The sequence below is a fragment of the Ovis aries genome, chromosome 7, assembly GCF_016772045.2.
Source record: "Ovis aries strain OAR_USU_Benz2616 breed Rambouillet chromosome 7, ARS-UI_Ramb_v3.0, whole genome shotgun sequence".
NCBI classification, from domain to species: Eukaryota; Metazoa; Chordata; class Mammalia; order Artiodactyla; family Bovidae; genus Ovis; species Ovis aries.
Window position 1 is genome coordinate 73666846 of NC_056060.1, and position 22722 is coordinate 73689567.

The following is a 22722-nucleotide window of genomic DNA, read 5'->3' on the forward strand; positions in this document are numbered from 1 at the left end:
ATAGCTTTGGGGAAGTACCATTTGAGTCTAAATGCATAAGTTTAGTTTCATAAATTTTTGAAATCAAGTGATAGCTCTGATTACATATTTTTTCTGAGTTAGTTGTTTGTTTTTAATCACAAAGGAGTCTCTTTACCAAGGATCTACAAGGGACTTCGGGAATTTTTCTTGGGAAAAGAATCCCCTAAATCCAGACACCTTTCAATTTGAGCTACTGTTGCCCTCCCTTTTTTAATCTGAGCAGTCTCTATATCTCGTGTTGGTAATCCCTCAGTTAAAAGGAAAAGAAAGTTCTAAGGGAGCTTGCAATTGGATGTTCTTGGAGGGCATGAGGACTAAAGCATTGGTTTTTATTAATTCTTGGCACTTTGATCATAAATCTACTTGGAGACCAGTCATTAAATAAGACATGAGAATTTAAAGGCTTTTCTAGCCCCATTTCCTAATTATGCCCAAAGCATTTAAAATATTGGCTTACTATAAATCCATATTGGAGGTGGGTTATGATATATGAGTTATGTTCTGAGACTCAAGGTAAAGAAAATTTAATTTGTAGTGGGTGAACCAGAGAAATTATGTCAGGGAAGGCACAAATACTGATTTGCATTTTTAGCACAAATATGCTGCCTTAGCCTTGTGCCTGAGCTGGGCAGAAGGGAGATGTTTAGCCTCCTGCATAGGTGGGGTCAAAATTAAACAGTCCTTGAATTCAGGGGTATAGCTGCTCATGCTGCCCGTGCAGGTGTGTCCGTGAGCCTGGCGCCCTCCAGCTGTGTCTGCAGGTCACACCAGCTTCAGATGGTCTCACACTCCGTGGTGGCAGTGGAGCAGGCCCCGCAGTCACAGCGGACCGCCACAGGGTAGCTGTAGAAGGGGTCGACTCCAGGGGCACAGTTGGGCAGCTTGACTGTCACCTGTCTGGTCTCATTGTAGGTACAGACTCGGTGATGGGCTTCGATGTAGGGGGGTTCCAAAATGGGCTTCTGTCCCCACAGGCAGAAAACAGAAAACCCGTTAGAACATACCATCCGGTTTCATTTTCCTGGTACCACTTATCACTATGAGAGATTAGCTTGTTACTCATTTCTTTACTTATTAATGTCTTTACTTGTTTCCCTTCCAGTAGAAAGCAAATTCAACAACCACCTGTTGAATCAATAAAAGAAAACCAGAGCAAGGCAGATTCCTTAGTGCCCTATGCACATCTCAAACCCTGCAGTCAGACCTATTAAGCTTGAATCCCTCATCTGCCACTTGCTGGAGACCTTGGAAAATCAGTTTCCTCATCTGTAAAACAAAATACCTACTTCCTAGCATTGTTGTGGAGATAAGGTAAGATGGTAGATGACTAACACCAAGTAAGGTTCAGTAAGTATAGTCTATTGTTCTTATCAGAGCAATTACAAGAGTAAGAAAGTAGTATAAAAATAATAACCAGCAAGCTTTCAGAGGACAGCACTTTCATTTGTCCCAGGCAAATGAAATATGTTTAGTGGAGGTCCAGGATGCAGGTCTTACATGCACATCATGGGAATATGGCTTTGCCTTCAATGAGGACCATGTAGAAGAGTTAAGTTCAATATCAACTTCTTCCTACTATTTCTCAGATAATGTTTTATCCTTTCTCACTTTGCTTCATGTCCTCTTATCTTCAGTAATCTGGAATCCCAGGCAATATTGCCAAATAAAACTGTAGCCCACCAGGCTCCTCCCTCCATGGGATTCTCCAGGCAAGAATACTGGAGTGGGTTGCCATTTCCTTCTCCAGGGGATCTTCCCGACCCAGGGATCGAACCCAGGTCTCCCACATTGCAGGCAGATGCTTTAACCTCTGAGCCACCAGGGAAGCCCTAAATAAAATACAGGATCAGGATACCCAGTAAAATCTGAGTTTCAAATAAACAACAATTTTTAATATAAGTATGTCCCAAATATTGCATGGGATAGACTTATACCAAAATGAAACCAAAAAAAAAAAAAGTTTGTTTATGTGACATTCAAATGTAACTGGCATCCTGGCTTGATTGGTTTGGTTATTTGCTAATTCTAGCTACCCTAAACCTAGGCCAGGAGCAAACTCTATTTTCAGCAATAGCTCCACCTTCAGAGTAAATCCAGCCACTGTGTCGTCATGAATATCCTTATTTTCAGACATGCTCCCCAGTTAAGTTACCAAAAATAAGTGCTTCATCAATCAGAAACTTTCAGATTGTGGGGGAAATAAGCCTCATTCGTTTATTTACTTTCTAGACATAGCCTCCATTTTCATTCCACAATAAAGGCATACATAAAAACTGCCTGACATTAAGGAGACTCCTGCTCTGTAATAGTCTCAGTGCTTCCGTTTCCCCAGTGAGAGCACAGTCTCTGACCTCCTGTGGGTGACCACTACCCAGTTAAAGCCATTCGTTGATTTATAAAGGGAAAAGAAGATGTGTTCAATTAAAGGGAAATTGTAGTTTGAGATTTTAGCCCAGAAAGAGCTCCAAATAGCCCCGACAAGGCTGTGAGCAGGGGAGGGCACTGCCAGGCCACGCCTTGAACACAAGAAAGTTTCTCGCATAAGTTTGAGGTCATGTGACAGCCGCAGTATCTGCAACAAATGAATTTTCATTTGTTATTATGTCTCAAGCCCCCAAATGATGGGAAAATGAAGCTAACTTGGTGGAGTTGTTTCACTTAAGTTACAGGTTTCATTACCATAATCCAATTCCAATCATAGGGCCATAACTTTATCCAAATGATAACAGGTTGCTCTCTGAGTCCCTGAATAGAAGGATATTTTTCCTAATGGCAGTGTCCTTTCATAGTGCTCATGGACTTCTAGCTTAGTGTTAGTCACTCAGTTGTGTCCGATTCTTTGTGACCCCATGGACTGTAGCCCACCAGACTCCTTTGTCCATAGAATTCTCCAGGCAAGAATATTGGAGTAGCCATTCTGTTCTCCAGGAGATCTTCCCAACACAGGGCTTGAACCCAAGACTCCTGCATTACAGGTAGATTCTTCCATCTGAGCCACCAGACTTCTAAATGGGCTCAGTTTGATGAGAAGATGCATAACTCCAGGAAGGGATTCATCCCTTTTAATTCAACATTTATTGAATGCCTTGCTTATACATGTCTTTTAACAAGAGCTGTGAAAGGCACAAGAATGAACCTCTCCACTCAAAAAACTTAAAACGTAATGTGTGGTGGAGAAGGAAATAAGATAAAAAAGGTAGATGATGGTCATGGGCTGAACAGAGAGTCAGAAAAGGCTTAGAGGGGTTGGTTCTGGAGACAGGCACCAAGGAATAAATGTGAGCAGGAATATGAGAAAAGGACCAAAAGTAAGATTTCATGAGGAATACTGAATAAAACCTTTAAAATCTAGTCTCTTAGGCAGAGCTAATAATATGTGCAGTGCCTGGGAAAATAGGCAGATGGCATATTGCTGAGGACCTTAAAAGTTAGTTACTGAATTTGCAGCAGTGGGTGATCATTAAAGGTTTTGGAGCCAGGGTGACAAAATCAGAGCTAGTACTTCATTAGGAACCAAGTCAGGCCCTAGTGGGCAGAGGCAGCAGTCACTGTATGGTGTGATCCTACGGGGCCCTGAAAGGTACTCTGTCTCCTCACCCCTCAAACATCTCCTCCTCTCAGCCTAATAGCATTCTAACTTTGATCGAGATTTTTATCCCATTTGAAATGTACAGTCTCTGAAAAAGCTGGATATAATTGTATATGAAGAGCCTTAATAGACCTGTCAATGATGATCCCTGAGGGACCCAGGAATGACTCTAGGGGAACAGAAGACAGCAGGGCTGAAGTTAAGGCACTGAAGGAGGGGCTGAGGACACGCCCTCACCTGCTGCTTAGCTTAGGGCCTTACTTGGTAACTGGCTGGTATTTTAAAGGGGGAGGAACACAGGGAAGAGTTTGGGTTATAAGCGTGAACCAGGAGTTTATCCCGAACTTTCCACTGACTCCCTGCATGACTCTGCAGTCAGCTACCAACTGAATTCTTGCATTTCATCTGTAAAATGGGCAGAAAAACAGCACATCTTGGCCTCCCAGAGATGATCCCCAAGTAGACAGACACCATGTCAATCAAATTATTAATTTTATCAATGCCCTTCAATAGAAGGGCAATATCATACTTCTTTCAGATTATTTTTGGAAGATTCCAAGTAGTTGTTTTTTGTTTGTTTGTTTAACCCATAACAAAGTATAGATACCCCAGCTCTATCTCGTTTCATTAAGAACTTTAGTACTTCAGCTTCCCTGGTGGTGCAGTGGTTAAGAATCTGCCTTGCAATGTATGGGACACAGGTTTTATCTCAGGTCTGGAAAGATCCCACATGCTTCAGGCAACTGAGCCCGAGTACCACAGCTACTAAGTATGCACCGTGGGCCCCTAGTCCTCAACAAGAGAAGCCACCGCAATGAAGCCCCACACCACAACTAGAGTGGTCCCTTCTCTCCACAAGTAGGGAGCGCCAGCACACAGCAATGAAGACTCAGCACAACCAAAAATAAAGAAATATTTTTTTTTTAAGTGAGTACTTTAGAATCAGTCCAAGCGACATGAAGGCATTGCCACCAGAGCCTCTTTTGGGACTCACCTCCCAGGTTTCACAGCGGCCCCAGCAAGCATCCGTGGTGATCCGAAGGCCCCTGCAGCCCGGCTTCTTGGCCAGGAAAGTAAACTCCCTCACTGCACAGCCCACAAATGTGCGCAGGTCCCCACTGGAGGTGCTGATGACACAGCCACAGCCAGCCAGGAGCAGGAGGGCCATGGGGCCAAGGAAAATGCACACCAGCCTCATGCTGCTCCTCTGAGAGGAAAAGGAAGGAGAATGCATTAATGGATCTAATTACCTCCATCGATGCAATGGACATGAACTTGGGCAAACTTCAGGAGATGGTGAGGGACAGGGAGGCCTGGTGTGCTGCAGTCCATGGGGTCGCGAATAGTCGGACACGACCAGGCCACTGAACAACAATGAAAACAACCTCAATGGATAATGTGTTTGTCACTATCAACGGGACATTGCCCTTAGAATTTCAGGTCACTAGACACTCAACCCTCCAAGGGTATCCTAAGGCTTTTCCTTATGGTATCCCAACTGCTGGATTTGTGCATTAAAGAAGTTTGTTCCAATAATCTCTTCAGAATGAATACAGAATATGACTAACACCAAAAGTTATCCATATCCTAACATAATACATGAACACACACGAATTATTTTTATTCAGATCCAAGGTATTTGGTATCATGCTACATGCTTCACTCGAAATTATATTTCCAATGTCATGGATGAGAAATGGAGAGGGGTAGATAAATAATAATTGCATGCCCCATATGTATTGTTACTAACCCAACCCAGTACAAAGCCATAAAACTTGGATATGCAGAATAGCTCTCACATCCCACTTGGTGGCCATTGATAAAAATGTGTCCTAGTTGATACAAATTCCCTTTGATCTACGCCTCACCTGTAATAGGTATCTTGTTGTGATTAAATTTAAATCTGAATGATGGAAAGCATCACAACCCCACTCAAATACCAATCCTCTCTATTGTTGTTTAGTGGCTCAATCATGCAACCCCATTGACTGTAGTATGCCAGGCTTCCCTGTCCTTCACTATCCACCTGAGCTTGCTCAGACTCACTTCCACTGAGTTGATGATGCCATCCAACCGTTTCATCCTCTGTTGCCCCCTTCTCCTCCTGCCTTCAACCTTTCCCAGCATCAGGGTCTTTCCTGGGTCTTGATCATTTCCTGTGCTTTTTCAGGAGCCAGAATCACTTCTTTCATGATTGGCCCACCAGACAGACATACCTGAATGCTGAAATTAGGGTGGACTCTCCACTTACAGAACACCCCCAATTCATTATGATTTAGACTGCAAAGTTATTTATTCCCAAACTTATCTCCCAGTTCCTGCTCCTGACCTGTCACCTTAGCAAGGCTCTCTGGACTTACCCTCAGGCAGAATGAAGTTCCTGTTTGGAGAAGCACTTACCTGATCTTACTGGAGCTGACTTGCCTGTAAAGCTGAAACTTGTACTCAAGATTTTGGAAAGTCGCAGTGAGTGGTACAAGTTTGCTCTGGGTAAATGCCTCTACCCTCTGTGACTGGGCTGCTTGATTGCTCAAATATATAGGAAAGGTCTTGTCAATCAAAATGAAAAGGGAGGCAGAGCCTTACAGGAACCACTAAACACATCAAAGCCTTGGAATATAAAACCGTTCTCTATTTTCCAAAAGTGATTAACTTAAAGGGTGTTGTTTTGTTTCTTAACATCGCCTACTGAAAAAGAAAGTTACCTTGGTGGGTGACATAATCCTGGGGAACAGTCAAAGGTAGTTCACCTGGCTCTGGAAGACCAAGTGCACTGGGGCAAGATGGATTAGATTTTCCTTTGCAGTAACAACTTTCCTTCTCCACAGGAGGCAGTCACCAGCTGCTCACAGCTCTCTTTCCTTTAACTCACAACACATTTCAATGCATTGAAAGATGACAAAACAATCATTCTTCCTGGGAGGAACATGGGATCACTAACTGAAAGGATGGAAATCATGGTACAAAACATTTGAATGTCTTAAAATGCATTAAGTATTAGAGCATATTAATAACACCTTAAAATGAATCACACAGGAAACAAATAGTAAGGTATTCAACATGATTATCTTCTAGCATGGGACTTAAAATGCCTTTTTATTTTTTTCCATGTAGTTCTCAGCATCTTTCACATTTTCTACTTGGGCAGGCTTCTCTCATAGAAACTTGGTTAATATTGGTACTTTAAAAATTAAAATAAACCAATAATTATCCATCTGTGCTGCATGTAAGGATATCCAATGCTGTTGTAATAGAACTGCTTCATTCAATTTCTGGTTCTTAAAGTTTAAACTGAGAATGATATAGTATTCTTTATGAGTGTGAGACACAGTTTATATTCCAGTCTGCAACTGTAGTGTGTAAATAGATTAAAAATCTCATTGTTCATGGCATTATTGTGGGTGTGCTAAAAAAATTAATGAAGCAGACATCTTTCTAGCCTTTAGGAGTTTACATATCATAGCTAATAATGACATATTTTAAGACATTTAAGATGCATATTAAATAAATATGATTCCAAACAAAGTTAAACATTTCATTTTCTACAAAGAAAGATGTTCTTTAAATAGACTTGCTACTCTTTAAGGGTTTGATTTTTTTTTTTCAAAATATATAACGACTCTCAGTGAATCCATCATTATATCATCAATATACCTATCTCTAGAGTCAGATTACCATATATATTTTATAGAAATCGAACTAGGCTTGGAATAAAGGACTTTCTTCAGCCCTTCAGACTGTGAGTAGCATAACCAGACCTGGGGTACTATAGGGACAGACTGCTTACCTGACGTGATTGTCCTAACTTGCTGAGCCAATCAGTGGTGAGCTGCCATCCTGACCTGAGACTGTTCAACCCTTTTGGAGGAGACCTGAAACATACATACCTGTGTCCGCAATGTCACAAGATAAAGAAAGACAACAAAGAGAGGCCAAGAAGTGCCTTTCTTCTCCAGCTGGGCTGTGGCATTCTGCTTGCTCCCCATCAGCAGTGACCTTATAAGAATGCCCACTTATAGTCACTGAGCGCCTGCTATGTACCAGACTCCATGGTACCTGATGTGCTCTTGCATACGTTACCTCTAAATCTTGTATCAGTTATGTCAATCAAACTATATTGTCTTCTTTTGCCAGTGGAAGAAATGGAGGCTCAGTTATTTTGTAACCTCTCGGTCTCCAAAGCCTTTGGAAACACTGAGACGGCAAATCAGTTTGTTTCATCCCTGTAATCAACTGCAGTCAGTCGATGGTACCACCTGGAACACTCTGTTAAGAAAGGCCTCAGGCCTCCCTGGCGGTCCAGTGGATAAGAATTTGCCTTGCAAGGCAAGGGACACCAGTTTGATCCTTGCCCTGGGAGGATGCCACATGCCACTGAGCAACCAAGCCCATGTGCCACCACTACTGAGCTTGCACTCTAGAGCCCACGAGCTGCAACTTCTGAGCCCACACGCTGCGATTACTGGAGCTTGCTGTGCTCCACAACAAGAGAAGCCACAGCAGTGAGAAACCTACACACTGCAAGTAGAGAAAGCCCACATGCAGGAACGAAGACCCACCACCACCAAAAAAATAAATAAATAAGAAAAGAAAGGCCTCTGAATCCATTCCTAGGACAGAAAGCTGTGGACCCCCAACTTCATCATGAGTGTAGGAAAAGGGGTTGGTAGATGGCTGCCACTTTTTTGCCTTCCATGGACTGTGCCATGCCCCCTGCCTCTCTAGAGGCAGTGAGAGGGTTGCTGTGTGATTTCAAGGGTTACTTAAGACCCTGATACCCACAAAACATCTCAGAATCTGTATCTGCAGGCTTCCCTTCCATTTTCATTGATGTTCCCACCATTAAAGTCATTCTCTTGATACAGCAAGGATATGGGCAATGTCTCCAAGCACAGGTCCAAGAGAATCTTCTCTCATCTTGTCACATTGTCTTCACTGGATTCATTGTTACCTTGGAGGATGAGTCACAAGATATAGGTTTCCTGGGGGTAAGCAGCAGGGAGCAGGGAGTAGGGGCATACGAGAGCAATCATCTTGAGGTCTAGGGGAGCATGACAACAGAGGAGGGAGGAGCTGAGTGTCAACACCTTGAAGGGTTGAGGCCTGGTCCAGAGTGGGCAGTCCCAGGCAAGGGAGGACCAGCAGTGCACAACCTGTGCAGGAGATGGAAACACTGCAAGAGCCTGGTAATGCTCTTCCCTGGTTCAGCCACACTGATTCTCAGTGGCACAACTTCTTTTGTGACTGCCTTGGAAGGAAAGTTATGACCGACCTAGATAGCATATTCAAAAACAGAGACATTACTTTGCCGACTAAGGTCTGTCTAGTCAAGGCTATGGTTTTTCCAGTAGTCATGTATGGATGTGAGAGTTGGACTGTGAAGAGGGCTGAGCATCAAAGAATTGATGCTTTTGAACTGTGGTGTTGGAGAAGACTCTCGAGAGTCCCTTGGACTGCAAGGAGATCCAACCAGCCCATTCTGAAGGAGATCAGCCCTGGGATTTCTTTGGAAGGAATGATGCTGAAGCTGAAACTCCAGTACTTTGGCCACCTCATGCGAAGAGTTGACTCACTGGAAAAGACTCTGATGGTGGGAAGGATTGGGGGCAGGAGGAGAAGGGGATGACAGAGGATGAGATCGTTGGATGGCATCACCAATTCGATGGACGTGAGTTTGGGTGAACTCCGGGAGTTGGTGATGGACAGGGAGGCCTGGCGTGCTGCGATTCATGGGGTCGCAAAGAGTCGGACATGACTGAGCGACTGAACTGAACTGAACTGGGCAAGTCACTTCTCTCAGCCTCAGTTTCCTCATCTGCAACATGAATGGGTCGGACCTGATGACTCATGAGGCGTTTTCTAGCACCAGAACTTAAAGATTTGCAAATTATTTATGAATATAACAAGCTGAAAGCAAGTCACGTAGAGAATCTGAAGGTTTATATTATAATAAAGACATCTAGGCTTGTGTTCGTCTGACTCTGATACTTGCCAGCTTGTGATCTTGGGAAATTCTCATAGCCCACTGAATCTCAGTTTTCTACAAAACTGAAAATGCCTTTTTCAAAGGGTTTATGTAAGCATTCTACAAAATAATGTCTAGAAATTGTTTATCTTGGTGCTTGATACCTTATAAGCAGGAGATAAATGTTTTACTCTTTTTCCCCATTGTCATTATGTGTACCCCTAAGAAAAAAGAAGTTGCCGATAAAAAATTACATCTGTTCATTATTAGGCATATCCTGATTTCAAAGGTGTTAAATGCAGAAAAAATACAAGTCTGAAAATCGAGGAAGTAAAGTCTTTGGGGGCTAGAAGACCTTCTCAGCATCCTGAAGCCAGGAGACACAGGTGGGTACCAACTGTGCTTTCCCACAGTCTATAGTGCTGTGATCTGATATTAAGGTTAACACTTTTTAAGTAGGAAAAGGGCTTCGGCACTTCTGGTAAAGTATCTGCCTGCCAATGCAGGAGACACAAGAGATGTGGTTTCAATCCCTGGGTCGGGAAGATCCCCTCGAGTAGAAAATGGCACCCTACTCCAGTATTCTTGCCAGGAAAATTCCATGGGCAGAGGAGCCTGGCGGGCCATAGTCCATGGGGTTGCAAGGAATTGGACACGACTGAGTGACTGAGCAAGCAGGAAAAAAGTCTGACAGATTTAATTTATAAGATTCAAACCTCACACTTCATGTGTACCATAGTAACAAGTTTTAATGTATTAAGAAATCTTCATGAATACTCTGAAACAATTTCAGTTCTGACCAAAAATAGAGCCAAAGTAACTAAGCCAACCAGTGCATGCCTGGCATACCCGCAGGTAACTCAGTGAGAGCCCCCAGGAACTCAGCTGTCTGCTTCATCGATTACAATGATGTTAAGAGTTGACAAAAGACACGTAGGCTCTGATATGTTTCTCCTCCTTGCCCTCTCAGAATACACAATGCTGTGTCCAAGGGCCAAATTAATTAGCATGATGCCTCCCGAGGATGGGTTAAAAAGCCACAAATGAAGCTATGTGTTTCAAGGAATTGAGAGAATTCACAATTTTCTGTAAACAGATACAAGCAAGGTCAGCCTTGGACTTTTCAAAGTTTGATGTTGCTTTTAATATCCCTTATTTAGATAGAGAAGAAGATCTTGGATTACAAATGTAGATGAATGGCAAAGTCTTGAAGAAATGAGTCTTATTGAGAAGTCATTTCTTCCTTTCAAAGCACTGGGTATTTGTGGGCCTCTTCATTTTATTGATTTAGAGAGATAACATTTGCCCTAGATGATGGTGCAGTTGCCATGGTAACTATTTCTTTTAACGAGACTAAAAATAATGAAGCCAATGTGTGATTTACTAGGACAAGTCAAGCCTTTCTCCACAACTGTCTGTCAGTTGTCACAGATTTATTTCAGATTAAGGGCCACATGGTTTAGGCGCTGAAGCAGAATGTTTTTATTTCCGCCTGACTCTTCCACTTTTGAATGTCATAGCTTTGCAGGGCATGGCAGACACATGCCTAATAGAGAGGAACAGAGAGGAGCTTAATGAGTCACAAAGAAGCATTCTTTATTTCAAGTGTATCCTGTATTCTCATTGGAATGAGTCCACAAAGCAGCTGGGTCCCCAAATCCTTCATTTGTGATTCCCTAGGCAGTCGCACAGGGCCAAGGTTGTTGTTAGTTAAGTTTCGGAGCAACAGTACCTCATTTGTTAGCTATCTGGCTTTGTTCCAGAAAAGGTTCGTAGGATCACAGCCCCAGAGTGCAGGGCATATGTCTGTGTGCACCCATGCTCGTGCTTGAGTGATGGAGCAGGGTGATAGGAGAGTGAAGACGTGGAGAGCTGTTCTACTCTCCAGAGTTCTCGTTACACAACTTTACACATATTTATCAGGCAACTACTATGTGCCAGGCACTGTCCAGCACTGGAGTCACTGGGTTCATTTAAAAACAAACAGATGATGTTGGGAAAGTGGAATAGCTAACAGCTGAGAGTAATAATAGATTTCCTTCCTCCTTCCCTTTCTTGATTTTATCCCTTCTTTCCTTCTTTCTGTCCTTCCATATTTTATTGACTGTTACCATGTGTCAGACACATGCTAAGTAAATGTGATGCAAATATGAACAGAGCTAAGAACCTGCCCCAAAGAGTCAAAATCTAGCAAGGGCGATAAATAAACCAACAGATATATGATCTAGAAGTTGTACTTTAGGGCATTTATCCCAGAGTCATGGAAATTTATATTCACAAAAAAACCTTTCATACATGTTCATGGCAGCCTAATCCATAATAGCCCCAAACTGGAAATAGCTCAGGTTTCCCTTACTAGGTGAATGGTTAAACAAATTGTGGTCTACCCATGTCATGGAATCATACCCCAATAAAAGGGAACAAACACACAACAACTCATGAATCTCTGAGGAATCATGCTGAGTGAAAAAAGCCAGTCCTAAAGAGATATTTATCATATGGTTCCATTTATATACCATTCCTGAAATGATAGGATTCTAGAGATAGAGAACAGACTGGGTTGCCAGTGGTCAAGGCTTCCCTGGTGGCTCAGATGGTAGAGAACCTGCTGGCAATGTGGGACACGGAGGTTCAGTTCCTGGGTTGGGAAGATCCCCTGGAGAAGGGAATGAAAACCCTCTCTAGTATTCTTGCCTGGAGAACCCCATGGACAGAGGAGTTTGGCAGGCTACAGTCGATGGGGTTGCAAAGAGTCAGACATTACTGAGCAACTAACACATTCACTTTTCACTGAGGAGACTCAGAAATAGGAAGGAGGTGGATGTGATTACGAAGGGCAAATGTAGGATTTTTGTGATGGTGGAAATGTTCTTGTCTTCACTGTGGTGGTAAATAAATGAACAAAACATGTAATAAAGTTGCACAGAACTAAATATCAATATACCCATATACACAAATATAAGTTGAGGCGTGTGCTCAGTCATGTCCAACTCTTTGCAAATCCATGGACTGTATCCCACTAGGCTCTTCTGCCTGTGGAATTTTCCAGGCAATAATACTGGAGTGGGTTGTCATTTCCTACTCCAGGGGATCTTCTCAACCCAGAGATCAAACCCTTGTCTCTTGCACCTCCTGCTTTGGCAGGTGGATTCTTTACCAATGCCACCACCTGGGAAATCTAAGTAAAACTGGGTAAATGTAAGCAAGATGGGTAATTATATCAATGTTAATACCTGACAATATACTATTATACTACAGTTTTAAGTATAAAAGATACTGAGGGAAACTGGATGAATGGGACATAGAATATCTCTGTATCATTTCTTATAACTGCAAATGAATCTACAAATATATAAAAATTAAAAGTTTGATTAAAAGATAAATCAACATTTTATTTACAGGATGGGCAAATGGATACACATAGTCAAAAGCTACAAACTTCCAGTTATAAGATGAATAAATGAATCCTGTGGCTATAATGTTCATAATGATGACCTATAGTTAACAACACTATTGTATATTTGAAAGTTGGTGTGAGAGTAGAACGCTGAAGTTCTAATCACAAGAAAAAAATTTTGTAACTATGTGTAATGATGGATGCTAAACTAATGTGGTAATCATTTCACAATACACATATGTATCAGGCCATCATGTCATACCACTAAAACAATTACAAGGCATATGTCAATTATATGTCAATTTTTAATGAAAAAGTACTCTGCATTAAGAAAAAATAAAGAAGTTAATTTTAAGTATTACTGCTAGGAAATCAAAAGAACCAGAAGCTTAAAAAATAAGTCAACATACCATTAAGTGCGGTAAGTGCAGCAATAAAAATGGAGAAAGGATCCTATGTGACCTTAGACTTCCTATTGAGGTGACTCCAGTGAGTTGGGAGAGAATTCATTTCAGGCAGAGAAAATCACACATTGACTCCACCACTGGAGTTAACAGCAGTCTCTTTTGACATGAAATTATATAGAGAAAAACCTAGAGATTTCACACAAAAACTTCTAGAACTGATAATCAAATTCAGCAAGGTAGCAGGCAGGATACAAGATGAACATACAGAAATCCATTGCATTTTTTTATACTAACAATGAAATATCAAAAAGAGAATATTTTTTAAAAAGTACCTTTTAAAAACACATCAGAAAAAAAAGTAAAATACTCTAAAGAGTGTGCTGAGAACTATGTAAGATTAATAAGGGAAACTGAAGATGAGTCAAAGAAACAGAAGGATATCCCGTGCTCTTGGACTGAAAGAATTAATTTTGTTAAAGTGACCATATGACCCAAAGCAATCTAAAGATTTAATGAAATCCCTAACAAATTACTCACGGCATTTTTCACAGAACTAGAAAAAATAATTCTAATAGTTTATAGAACCAAAAAGACCCAGAACTGCCAAAACAATCCTGAGGAAAAAGAACAAAGCAGAGACATAACTCTCCCAGACTTCAGACAATACTACAAAGCTACAGTAATCAAAACAGCATGGTATTGGCATAAAAACTGACATATGGATCAATGGAACAGAATAGAATCCAGAAATAAACCCACACACCTTCAGCCAATTAATCTGACAAAGGAGGCAAGAATATGCAAAAGGAAAACATCTCTTCAGCAAGTGATGTTGGGAAAGTTGGACAGCCACATATAAATCAATGAAGTTAGAATACTCCCTCACACCATACACAAAAATAAACTCAAAATGGCTTAAAGACTTATATATAAGACATAACACCATAAAACTCCTGCTGCTGCTGCTGTCGCTTCAGTCATGTCTGACTCTGTGTGACCCCAGAGATGGCAGCCCACCAGGCTCCCCCGTCCCTGGGATTCTCCAGGTAAGAGTACTGGAGTGGGTTGCCATTTCCTAATGCATGAAAGTGAAAAGTCAAAGTGAAGTTGCTCAGTCGTGTCAGACTCTTAGCGACCCCATGGACTGCAGCCTACCAGGCTCCTCTGTCCATGGGATTTTCCAGGCAAGAGTGCTGGAGTGGGGTGCCATTGCCTTCTCCAATAAAACTCCTAGAAGAGAACATAGGCAAAACATTCTCTAACATGAATCATATCAATGTTTTCTTAGGTCAGTCTCCCAAGGCAATCAAAATAAAAGCAAAAATAAACAAATGGGACCTAATCAAACTTATAAGCTTTTCCACAGCAAAAGAAACTATAGACAAAATGAAAAAACCTACAGAATGGGAGAAAATATTTGCAAACAATGTGACCAAGAATTTCAAAAATAATAATTTCTAAAATATAAAAACACCTCATACAACTCAACAACAACAACCCAGTCGAAAAAATGGACAAAAGACCTAAATAGACATTTCTCCAAAGAACACATACAGATAGCCAAGGGCACATGAAAAGATTCTCAACATCACTAATAATTAGAGAAATGCAAATCAAAATTACAATGAGATATCACCTTCCACTGATCAGAATGGCCATCATTTAAGTCTACAAATAACAAGCTACTAGAGAGGGCACTCTTGCCTGGAAAATCCCATGGACAGAGGAGCCTGATGGGCTGCAGTCCATGGGGTCGCGAAGAGTCAGACACGACTGAGTGACTTCACTTTCACTTTTCACTTTCATGCATTGGAGAAGGAAACGGCAACCCACTCCAGTGTCCTTGCCTGGAGAATCCCAGGAACAGGGGAGCCTGGTAGGAGGCTGTCTTTGGGGTTGCACAGGGTCAGACACGACTGAAGCAACTTAGCAGCAGCAGCAGCAGAGAAGGCATAGAGGAAAGGAAACCTGTACACCATTGGTAGGAATGTAAGCTGGTACAGCCACTATGGAAAACAACATAGAGCTTCCTCAAAAAACTAAAAATAGAGTTGCCATGTGATCCAGCATCCCACTCCTGGGCAGATATTGGAACAAAACTATAATTCACAAAGATACATGGACCCCTATGTTCATAGCTGCACTATTCATAATAGCCAAGAAACAGAAACAACCGAAGTGTCCATTAACAGATAAATGAGTAGAAAATATAGTACGTATATACAGTGGAATGTTACTCAGCCATAAAAAGGAATGAAATATTGTCATTTGCAGCAACATGGATTCAACTAGAGATTATCATATAAAGAAAGAGAAAGACAAATACCATATATCACTTACATGTAGAACCTAAAATACGACACAAATGAAATTATCTATGAAACAGAACAGACTCACAGATATAAGGAACAGATGTATGACTCCCAAGGGGGTGGGGGAAGAGATGGAGTGGGAATTTGGGGTCAGAAGATGCAAAGTAGTAAACATAGAATTGATAAACGACAAGGTCCTACTGTATAGCACAGGGAACTATATTCAATATCCTGCAAAAAATCATAATAGAAAAGGATATTAAAAAGAATTCATGTATATATATAACTGAATCACTTTGCTGTACATCAGATATTAACACATTGTAAATTAACTATACTTCAATAAAAAACTTTTTAAAGAGCAGACTCTTCATCTGTCTTGTTCACTGCAATTTATCCAAGGCCTAAAACACTACCTGGCTCACAGCTAATTATTGAAAACTATTCATTGAATGAATCATAAAGATGCGGAAGAGGATGCGGTGAGTTCAAGAAGCTACAAGGAGTCATCATGGTTGAGCAGAGTGCTCAGGAGGATAGACAGGAATGAGGATGGTAGCAGAAGATGGGCTACAGATCAGGCACTCTGAAAGGCTCAATCTTTATTCCAACATAAAGGAGGAGTTTCAGAAAGAAACATTCTGTGCTTCAGAAAGATCCTGTGGGCACAGTGAGGAGATAGACTGGAAGAGAGACACCAGCTGGTGAGTGCTTTGCTATGTTAGAAGTCCTTTAAGGATAAATCCTGTGTCCAAAACAGAGGCATCCAACTGCAGAACTCAAGCCACATATGCAATTTTAAATTTCTAGTAGCCATATTAAGAAAACAAAGGAAAAGGTGAAATTAATTATAATAATTAATTCTAGTGTGTTAAGTGCCAGAAATAAAGCTGTACCAAATATTACCATATAATCAACATGTAAACACTATGAAGAGCTTCTCTGGTGGCTCAGCTTGTAAAGAATCTGCCTGCAATGTGGGAGACCTGGATTCAATTCCTAGTTTGAGAAGATCCCCTGGAGAAGGGAAAGGCTATCCACTCCAGTGTTCTGGCCTGAAGAAGTCCATGGACTGTATAGTCCATGGGGTCACAAAAAAGTCGGACATGACTGAGCGACTTTCACTTCACTTCAAACACTATAAAACATTATTCATTAAATACTCCATACTCTTTTTACATCCTTTTCTTATGCTAAGTCTTTGGTCTAATCTCTATTGATATGCATAATTGACAGAACCTTCAGTTCAAAGTAGCCACATTTCAAGTGCTGAAGAATTACTTACACCATAATGAACAGCACAGGTCTAATGCATAGATGCTGATACTCAGTGGCAAGAAATAATTATTTGAACTCCTTCCTTTTCATGTGGCATGACTATTAATTCTCACAACAGCAACAACAATCCTGTGAAGTATTATTATCTACCTTTACGATGAGGAAACTGAGGCCCAAAGAAGTTAAACAAATTGACAGTGGCCTTCCAGCTAGTCAGTGATGGAGCTGGGATTCAAATTCAGCTCTGACCACCTTTTCCTATATCCACCTGCTTTAGCCACTTTTTTAGGCTGTTCCAGTGAGAAACCTGGGCCTACAGTGAGGGATCATTAGATCAATTTTATGGCAACATCTGAGGCCTTGCCAGCTGAGCCGTGCAGCTGATGCATGTGAAATTTCAAAGCTTAAAGCAGCAAGGAGTCCATTAAAGAGATGATATTTTTTTTCAGAATTTATCAAAATGCTTATTTATCTAGAACCTGATTTCTGATCTGCTGAGCCTAATTACTTGACTTGAGAGTCTCGGTCTTTAGAAATGCACTAATCTGCCTGACTGAATCACTGCTTCTTACCTTAACCTCGCTGAAGAGCTCACATTAAAATAAATTATGGGGAGAAATTTTTTCTAAGTAGAGATGGCCCTGATATTTAGTGAACAATCAAGTCCAGAGATGGGAAGCTAAAATTATCATGGGAATAGAAGAATTTAATAATAAAGAATGGGCTTTGAAAAAACAAAATCACCAGTCTAAAAGATAAGCTAGACAGGCAAAGCCTGAGGAGAAGGAAAGTACAATATAAGATCTTGAGGCCATGGTGGCTATGGGTAGAGTGAATAGCAGTATATCAAAGGCAGACCTGAGACCCAATTCTCTCTGTAGCCGTGGGCCTGAGTCCTAGGTGTCTCTTGGAACCAGGGACACACCTTTGCAAAATGCTGACCAAGAATTAGAGAAGCAGTTTGAGATTTTTAAGAGCTGAATAAAGAGTCTCAAACCCATGATTCTGAGTTAACAAGCCATGGATAGAAAGCAAACTAATGCCCCAAATTTGAAGCTGAAACAGCCTGAATATTAAGTGTATTCCCTTCTCCATGGAATCTTTCCGACCCAGGGATCGAACTTGGGTCTCCTGCATTGCAGGTGGATTCTTTACTGCCTGAGCCATCAGGGCAGCTCAAATATTAAGTATAATAACATCTAATACCATTTGTTGATTTCCTTACTATCTACATGATCTCTCTATTTGATGTCATGTGCATGAGTGCATTCTAAGTCACTTTAGTTATGTCCAACTCTTTGTGACCCTATGAACCAGAACCCTCCAGGTTCCTCTGTCCATGGGATTCTCCAGGCAAGAATATTGGAGTGGGTTGCCATGACCTCCTCCAAGGGATCTTCACAACCCAGGGATAGAACCCGTATCTCTTACATCTCCTGTATTGGTAGGTGGATTCTTTACCACTGGTGCCACCTGGGAAGCCCATTTGATGTCATAGAAACATCCTAACTTCATTATGTCTCAAACAAAGTTCTTTATCTTTCTCCCTAGAGTCTTTCCCACCCACTTCATCTGTCATTTCCCATCTCTGAAATGAAACCTTTGAGATTCATTCTAAGTACCTCCCAATCCCACCCCCTGCACCCCTACCCACCAACATGCACAATTCTATCAGTTTTATCTCCTAAATACGTTGTGACTCAGTTTCCTAATTCAAAACCCTTGAAGACCCTTCTTACTAATGCCTCTGACTCTCTGTTCACTGTACCTGGGAAGATCTGTTCTAAATGTCAGTCTAAATATGACTCGTTCATTCTGGTTTAAACTCATCACTGCTTCTCGTGCCACCCAAGACAAAATACAAGCTCTTTAACAAAGCTCTCTCCTTAGCCCCTCCCCATTCTCATTTCAAGTTCGGGTCTCTCTGCACGAGCCAAGGACCACCCTCTCTCCCATCTGGCCATCACACTTGCCCTTTCCTCTCCCCAACCCCGACCTCTGCCTCACCCCCTGTTCATCCTGTAGGACTTGGCTTCACTGCTAGCTTCTTTCAGGAAGCCTTCCCGGATCCTCAAAGTCTGAGATGGGTACCCAAGACATGTGTTTTCATCATTCCTCATGCCTCCCCTAGTGCAGCTCATTTCATGAACAGTTCGCTTGTCTCCAACCCCTACAAGCAGTTCCCCATCACTCTCCTGTTCAATCTTCCAAGCCCAGTGCTTTACAGAGTAAGCAATACATGCTGAACTAAATGAGGAGAACTGAGTATTTGTAGAGAACGCCAAATATCACTTATCCCCATTTTTCCCCAGCTCAAAACTTAGCTTCCATTAAAGTCTGGCAAGTATCTCTGGAAAAGCAAACAGTCAATCCAATAAGATCTGCCTTTCGGTTTCTAAATGAGAGCTCAGTGGCGAGTGCAGGTGTAACCATGAAATGCCATGAGCTTTGAGTTAGTGCAGAGAGGTGTCCACATGAGGGGCTGTGAACTTACACAGGCAACAAGAAGTTCTAGAAGGATTAGGCCCTGGGAGCAGGGCCCTTCCCATTATCTTCTTTCCCATAACAGGACAGTAACCTGATGGCTTCCACCCCCACCAATCGGAACAGAGTCCTCCATGTGAGTGGTCAGGCAGGGCACACATATCTGCTTCTTGGAACACCTTGGCACCATGGTCTGCTCGGCTGAGTTTTATGACTAACTTCAATTACTGGGAAAGGAAAACACATTTTCCTTCTTTGCAGCTTGAAATATCTCATCAAAGAAATGTGGAGTCTATGGAAACCAGATTTGATTGGCAGCCAGCTCTTTGCTTCGATCACTTCTGCTGTTCTGCAGCTCTCTTTGGACAAAGGAGTTTGGGCTTTTCTGACAGCCTGATGGGTAATGACATAATTTTAATAATCCTCTCCCCGCAGGGGCAAAAGTAAAGAAGGAAACTTCATAATGAAATTACTGTGCCTCAAAGATGTGGTCGCTAGGTTCATCCTTTCTGCATTGTTCGTGTCCAAGGCTCTGGAAACAAGATGCGTATTTCAGGCATGCCTAACACGGCTGTTGGTGCTGTTTTCTGCACTGTCTTGAAGACCGGTGAGGCCTGCAGAAGGCTGAGCCGAAAGTGTGAAGCTTTAGAACTGCTATCAGAATACACTCACTCTCAATTCAGCTCTGCTTGTCATGTAAAATCATGGGTCTAACTCTTCAAAAATTAGAAGACCCTTGTATTTTAGACTCTAATTTCCAATGTTAAGATCAGGGTGGGGAGAGATGCTTATCTCCCATTCTCACTTGTCTGCATTCGGCAAGAGGGAAAAGGATGGGTAGAATGCTTCATTGGAGAAGGCAATGGCACCCCACTCCAGTACTCTCGCCTGGAAAATCCCATGGACGGAGGAGCCTGGTGGGCTGCAGTCCATGGGGTTGCTAAGAGTTGGACACGACTGAGCGACTTCACTTCCACTTTTCCTCTCATGCATTGGAGAAGGAAATGGCAACCCACTCTAGTGTTTTTGCCTGGAGAACCCCAGGGATGGCGGAGCCTGGTGGGCTGCCGTCTATGGGGTCTCACAGAGTCGGACACGACTGACGCGACTTAGTGGTAGTAGTAGCAGTAGTAGTAGTAGAACATTTCATGCCTCTGTCTCTCTACTCTACACCCCACCTGTGTTTCTTTTCTGATCGACTGATGAGATTGGAAAATAAATATGGTGACTCAACATCTTGGAGGTTTAGAGTTCAGGTAGATTTATCAACTGGGATGGTTTTGGCTGCAAATAACAAGCCAATGAAGGTGTCATAAGCATACTCGAGCTTAAGTAACAAGAAGCCCAGAGTCAGGGTGATCCAGCATTGGTGTGGCTGCTTAACATTGTCATCAAGGACCTGGGTGCTGCCCATCTGCCTGGTCTGCCATCGCCAGCATGCTGACCTGCCTGCCCTCATGACCTGCCCCACTCCAAACTTAGTGTCCTTAGGCAACAGTGTCCAAAAACAAAAAATCAGGCTGAGGAGGAATAAGAAGAAGAAAGTACCTTGTCACAGCATTTCTCTTTTAAGAGAGGAAAGGTCTTACCAACACTTCCTGCTGGTTTCCTCTTTAATCGCATTGGCCAGAATCAGGCCACACGATCATGGCCTCACTGTAAGGAAGGCTGGGAATGGGAGTGCCTGGCATTTCCAGCCTCTACCGTGGAAGACCAGCTCTGCTGACAAGAGAGGGCACCTACTGGTGTCAGGTAGACAACCATCAGTGCCTGTCCCGTGTGTTGGTTGGAGTCAGAGCAAAGGCCAGGTCAAGGCCTGCTCTCTAATTCAACCCCTTTCAGTAGGAAGTTCAGCATCTGTACCTCCTCCTGTCAGATTCTTGTGTCTTATCTTTCTGTTAGTCCCAAGCTCAGAGCAAGGAGAAAGTCACGATTGCTTATCACCCTCAAACACTAACAGTCACTGCCAGGAACACTGTTGACAGTAGGAAAATAAACCAGGGCCCTCAGTTTCTTTATCTGCAAAGTGAGGGGTTTGCATGAGTGTCTCTGAAGCCCCTTCCAGCCCTGACGTTCTGTGGTTCTATGACTGTGCATTCAAATGTCTCCAAGCAGTGAATCAAATCACAAGTAGCCTAAGAAATGCAATGAAAGGAAACAATTTGACTCACATTGACTTACTCTGGCCTTAAGGAATCAAAACTAGTAAATAAGGATGAACTTTGATGCCAGTGTCAGTTTAATAAAAATAGGAACTTGTGAATATGCCCCAAGCCTGTTGTTCAGTGTAGCCATGTAATGGGCTGACAAGAGTTTAGGAAAATTGTTATTCGCTTGAAACTGAGTTTTGTAAGACAAGCAGAATGACAAGGCACTAAAAATGAGTCTCTCGTTGATCTCTGCTTGGAAATAATCTGTAAGTCTACAGGATACAGCCTGTATCCTGACAGGCTTGATATAGCTTATAAAAGTTCCTAGCATCAGCCTCTATTCACACATAATAATAACAGCTAATGTTTTTAGTCTTACTCTCTGTTCAATACGTATTAAACACTTTCTTGTCATTGTCTCCTTTAACCCTCACAACAAGAATATTGCTCTAATGTTAATATCTCCATTTTACATGTGAAAAAACTGGAGTTAAGTAACTTGTCCAAGGTCACCCAGAGAAATGTAATGGAGTTAGGATTTGAATTTAGGCAGTCTGTGTCCAGAGCCCATGCCCTCAACCACTATGCTATATTTCTCTGACAGTATCTAAATATTTTTAAAATTTTTTCTTTACATTTCTACTTCTACCACTAATCTATAGGGGTCATTGTTATTCTACCCCTGGTGGTGCTAGTGGTAAAGAATCTCCCTGCACTGCAGGAGATACGGATTCAATCCCTGCATTGGGACAATATCCTGGAGGAGGGCATGGCAACCCACTCCAGCATTCTTGCCCAGAAAATCCTATAGACAGAGGAGCCTGGCAGGCTACAGTCTGTGAGGTCACAAAGAGTTGGACTGAAGCAACTGGGCACTTCACACATGCAGTATTATATCTGACAGCAAACAGACACTCAATAAATACTTAAAGAATGGATGAATGAATGAACAAGTGACTTCCTGTGCAGACTTTTCAATGTTCTTCAAACAGACTCTATTACACCACCACGCTGCTGTGCCGCACCTTATACAGCTGCCTCTGCCCAGCAGATTCCTACTAATCCTTTAGGCATGTGCTCAGATGTTGTATCCATGCTGTGTTCTTTCCATCCATCTTC

The 22722-nt window shown here is 42.1% G+C and overlaps 1 protein-coding gene across 1 annotated transcript; it reads right to left on the bottom strand.

Annotated features, from left to right (window-relative positions):
* Positions 1-794: 794 nt before the first annotated feature.
* GPHB5 (glycoprotein hormone subunit beta 5) lies at positions 795-4808 on the bottom strand. The gene is made up of 2 exons (XM_004010709.3): positions 4605-4808; positions 795-983 (listed from the first exon to the last, which is right to left on the bottom strand). Exons 1-2 carry the CDS (start codon positions 4806-4808, stop codon positions 795-797), a joined length of 393 nt encoding a protein of 130 aa, XP_004010758.3.
* Positions 4809-22722: the final 17914 nt, after the last annotated feature.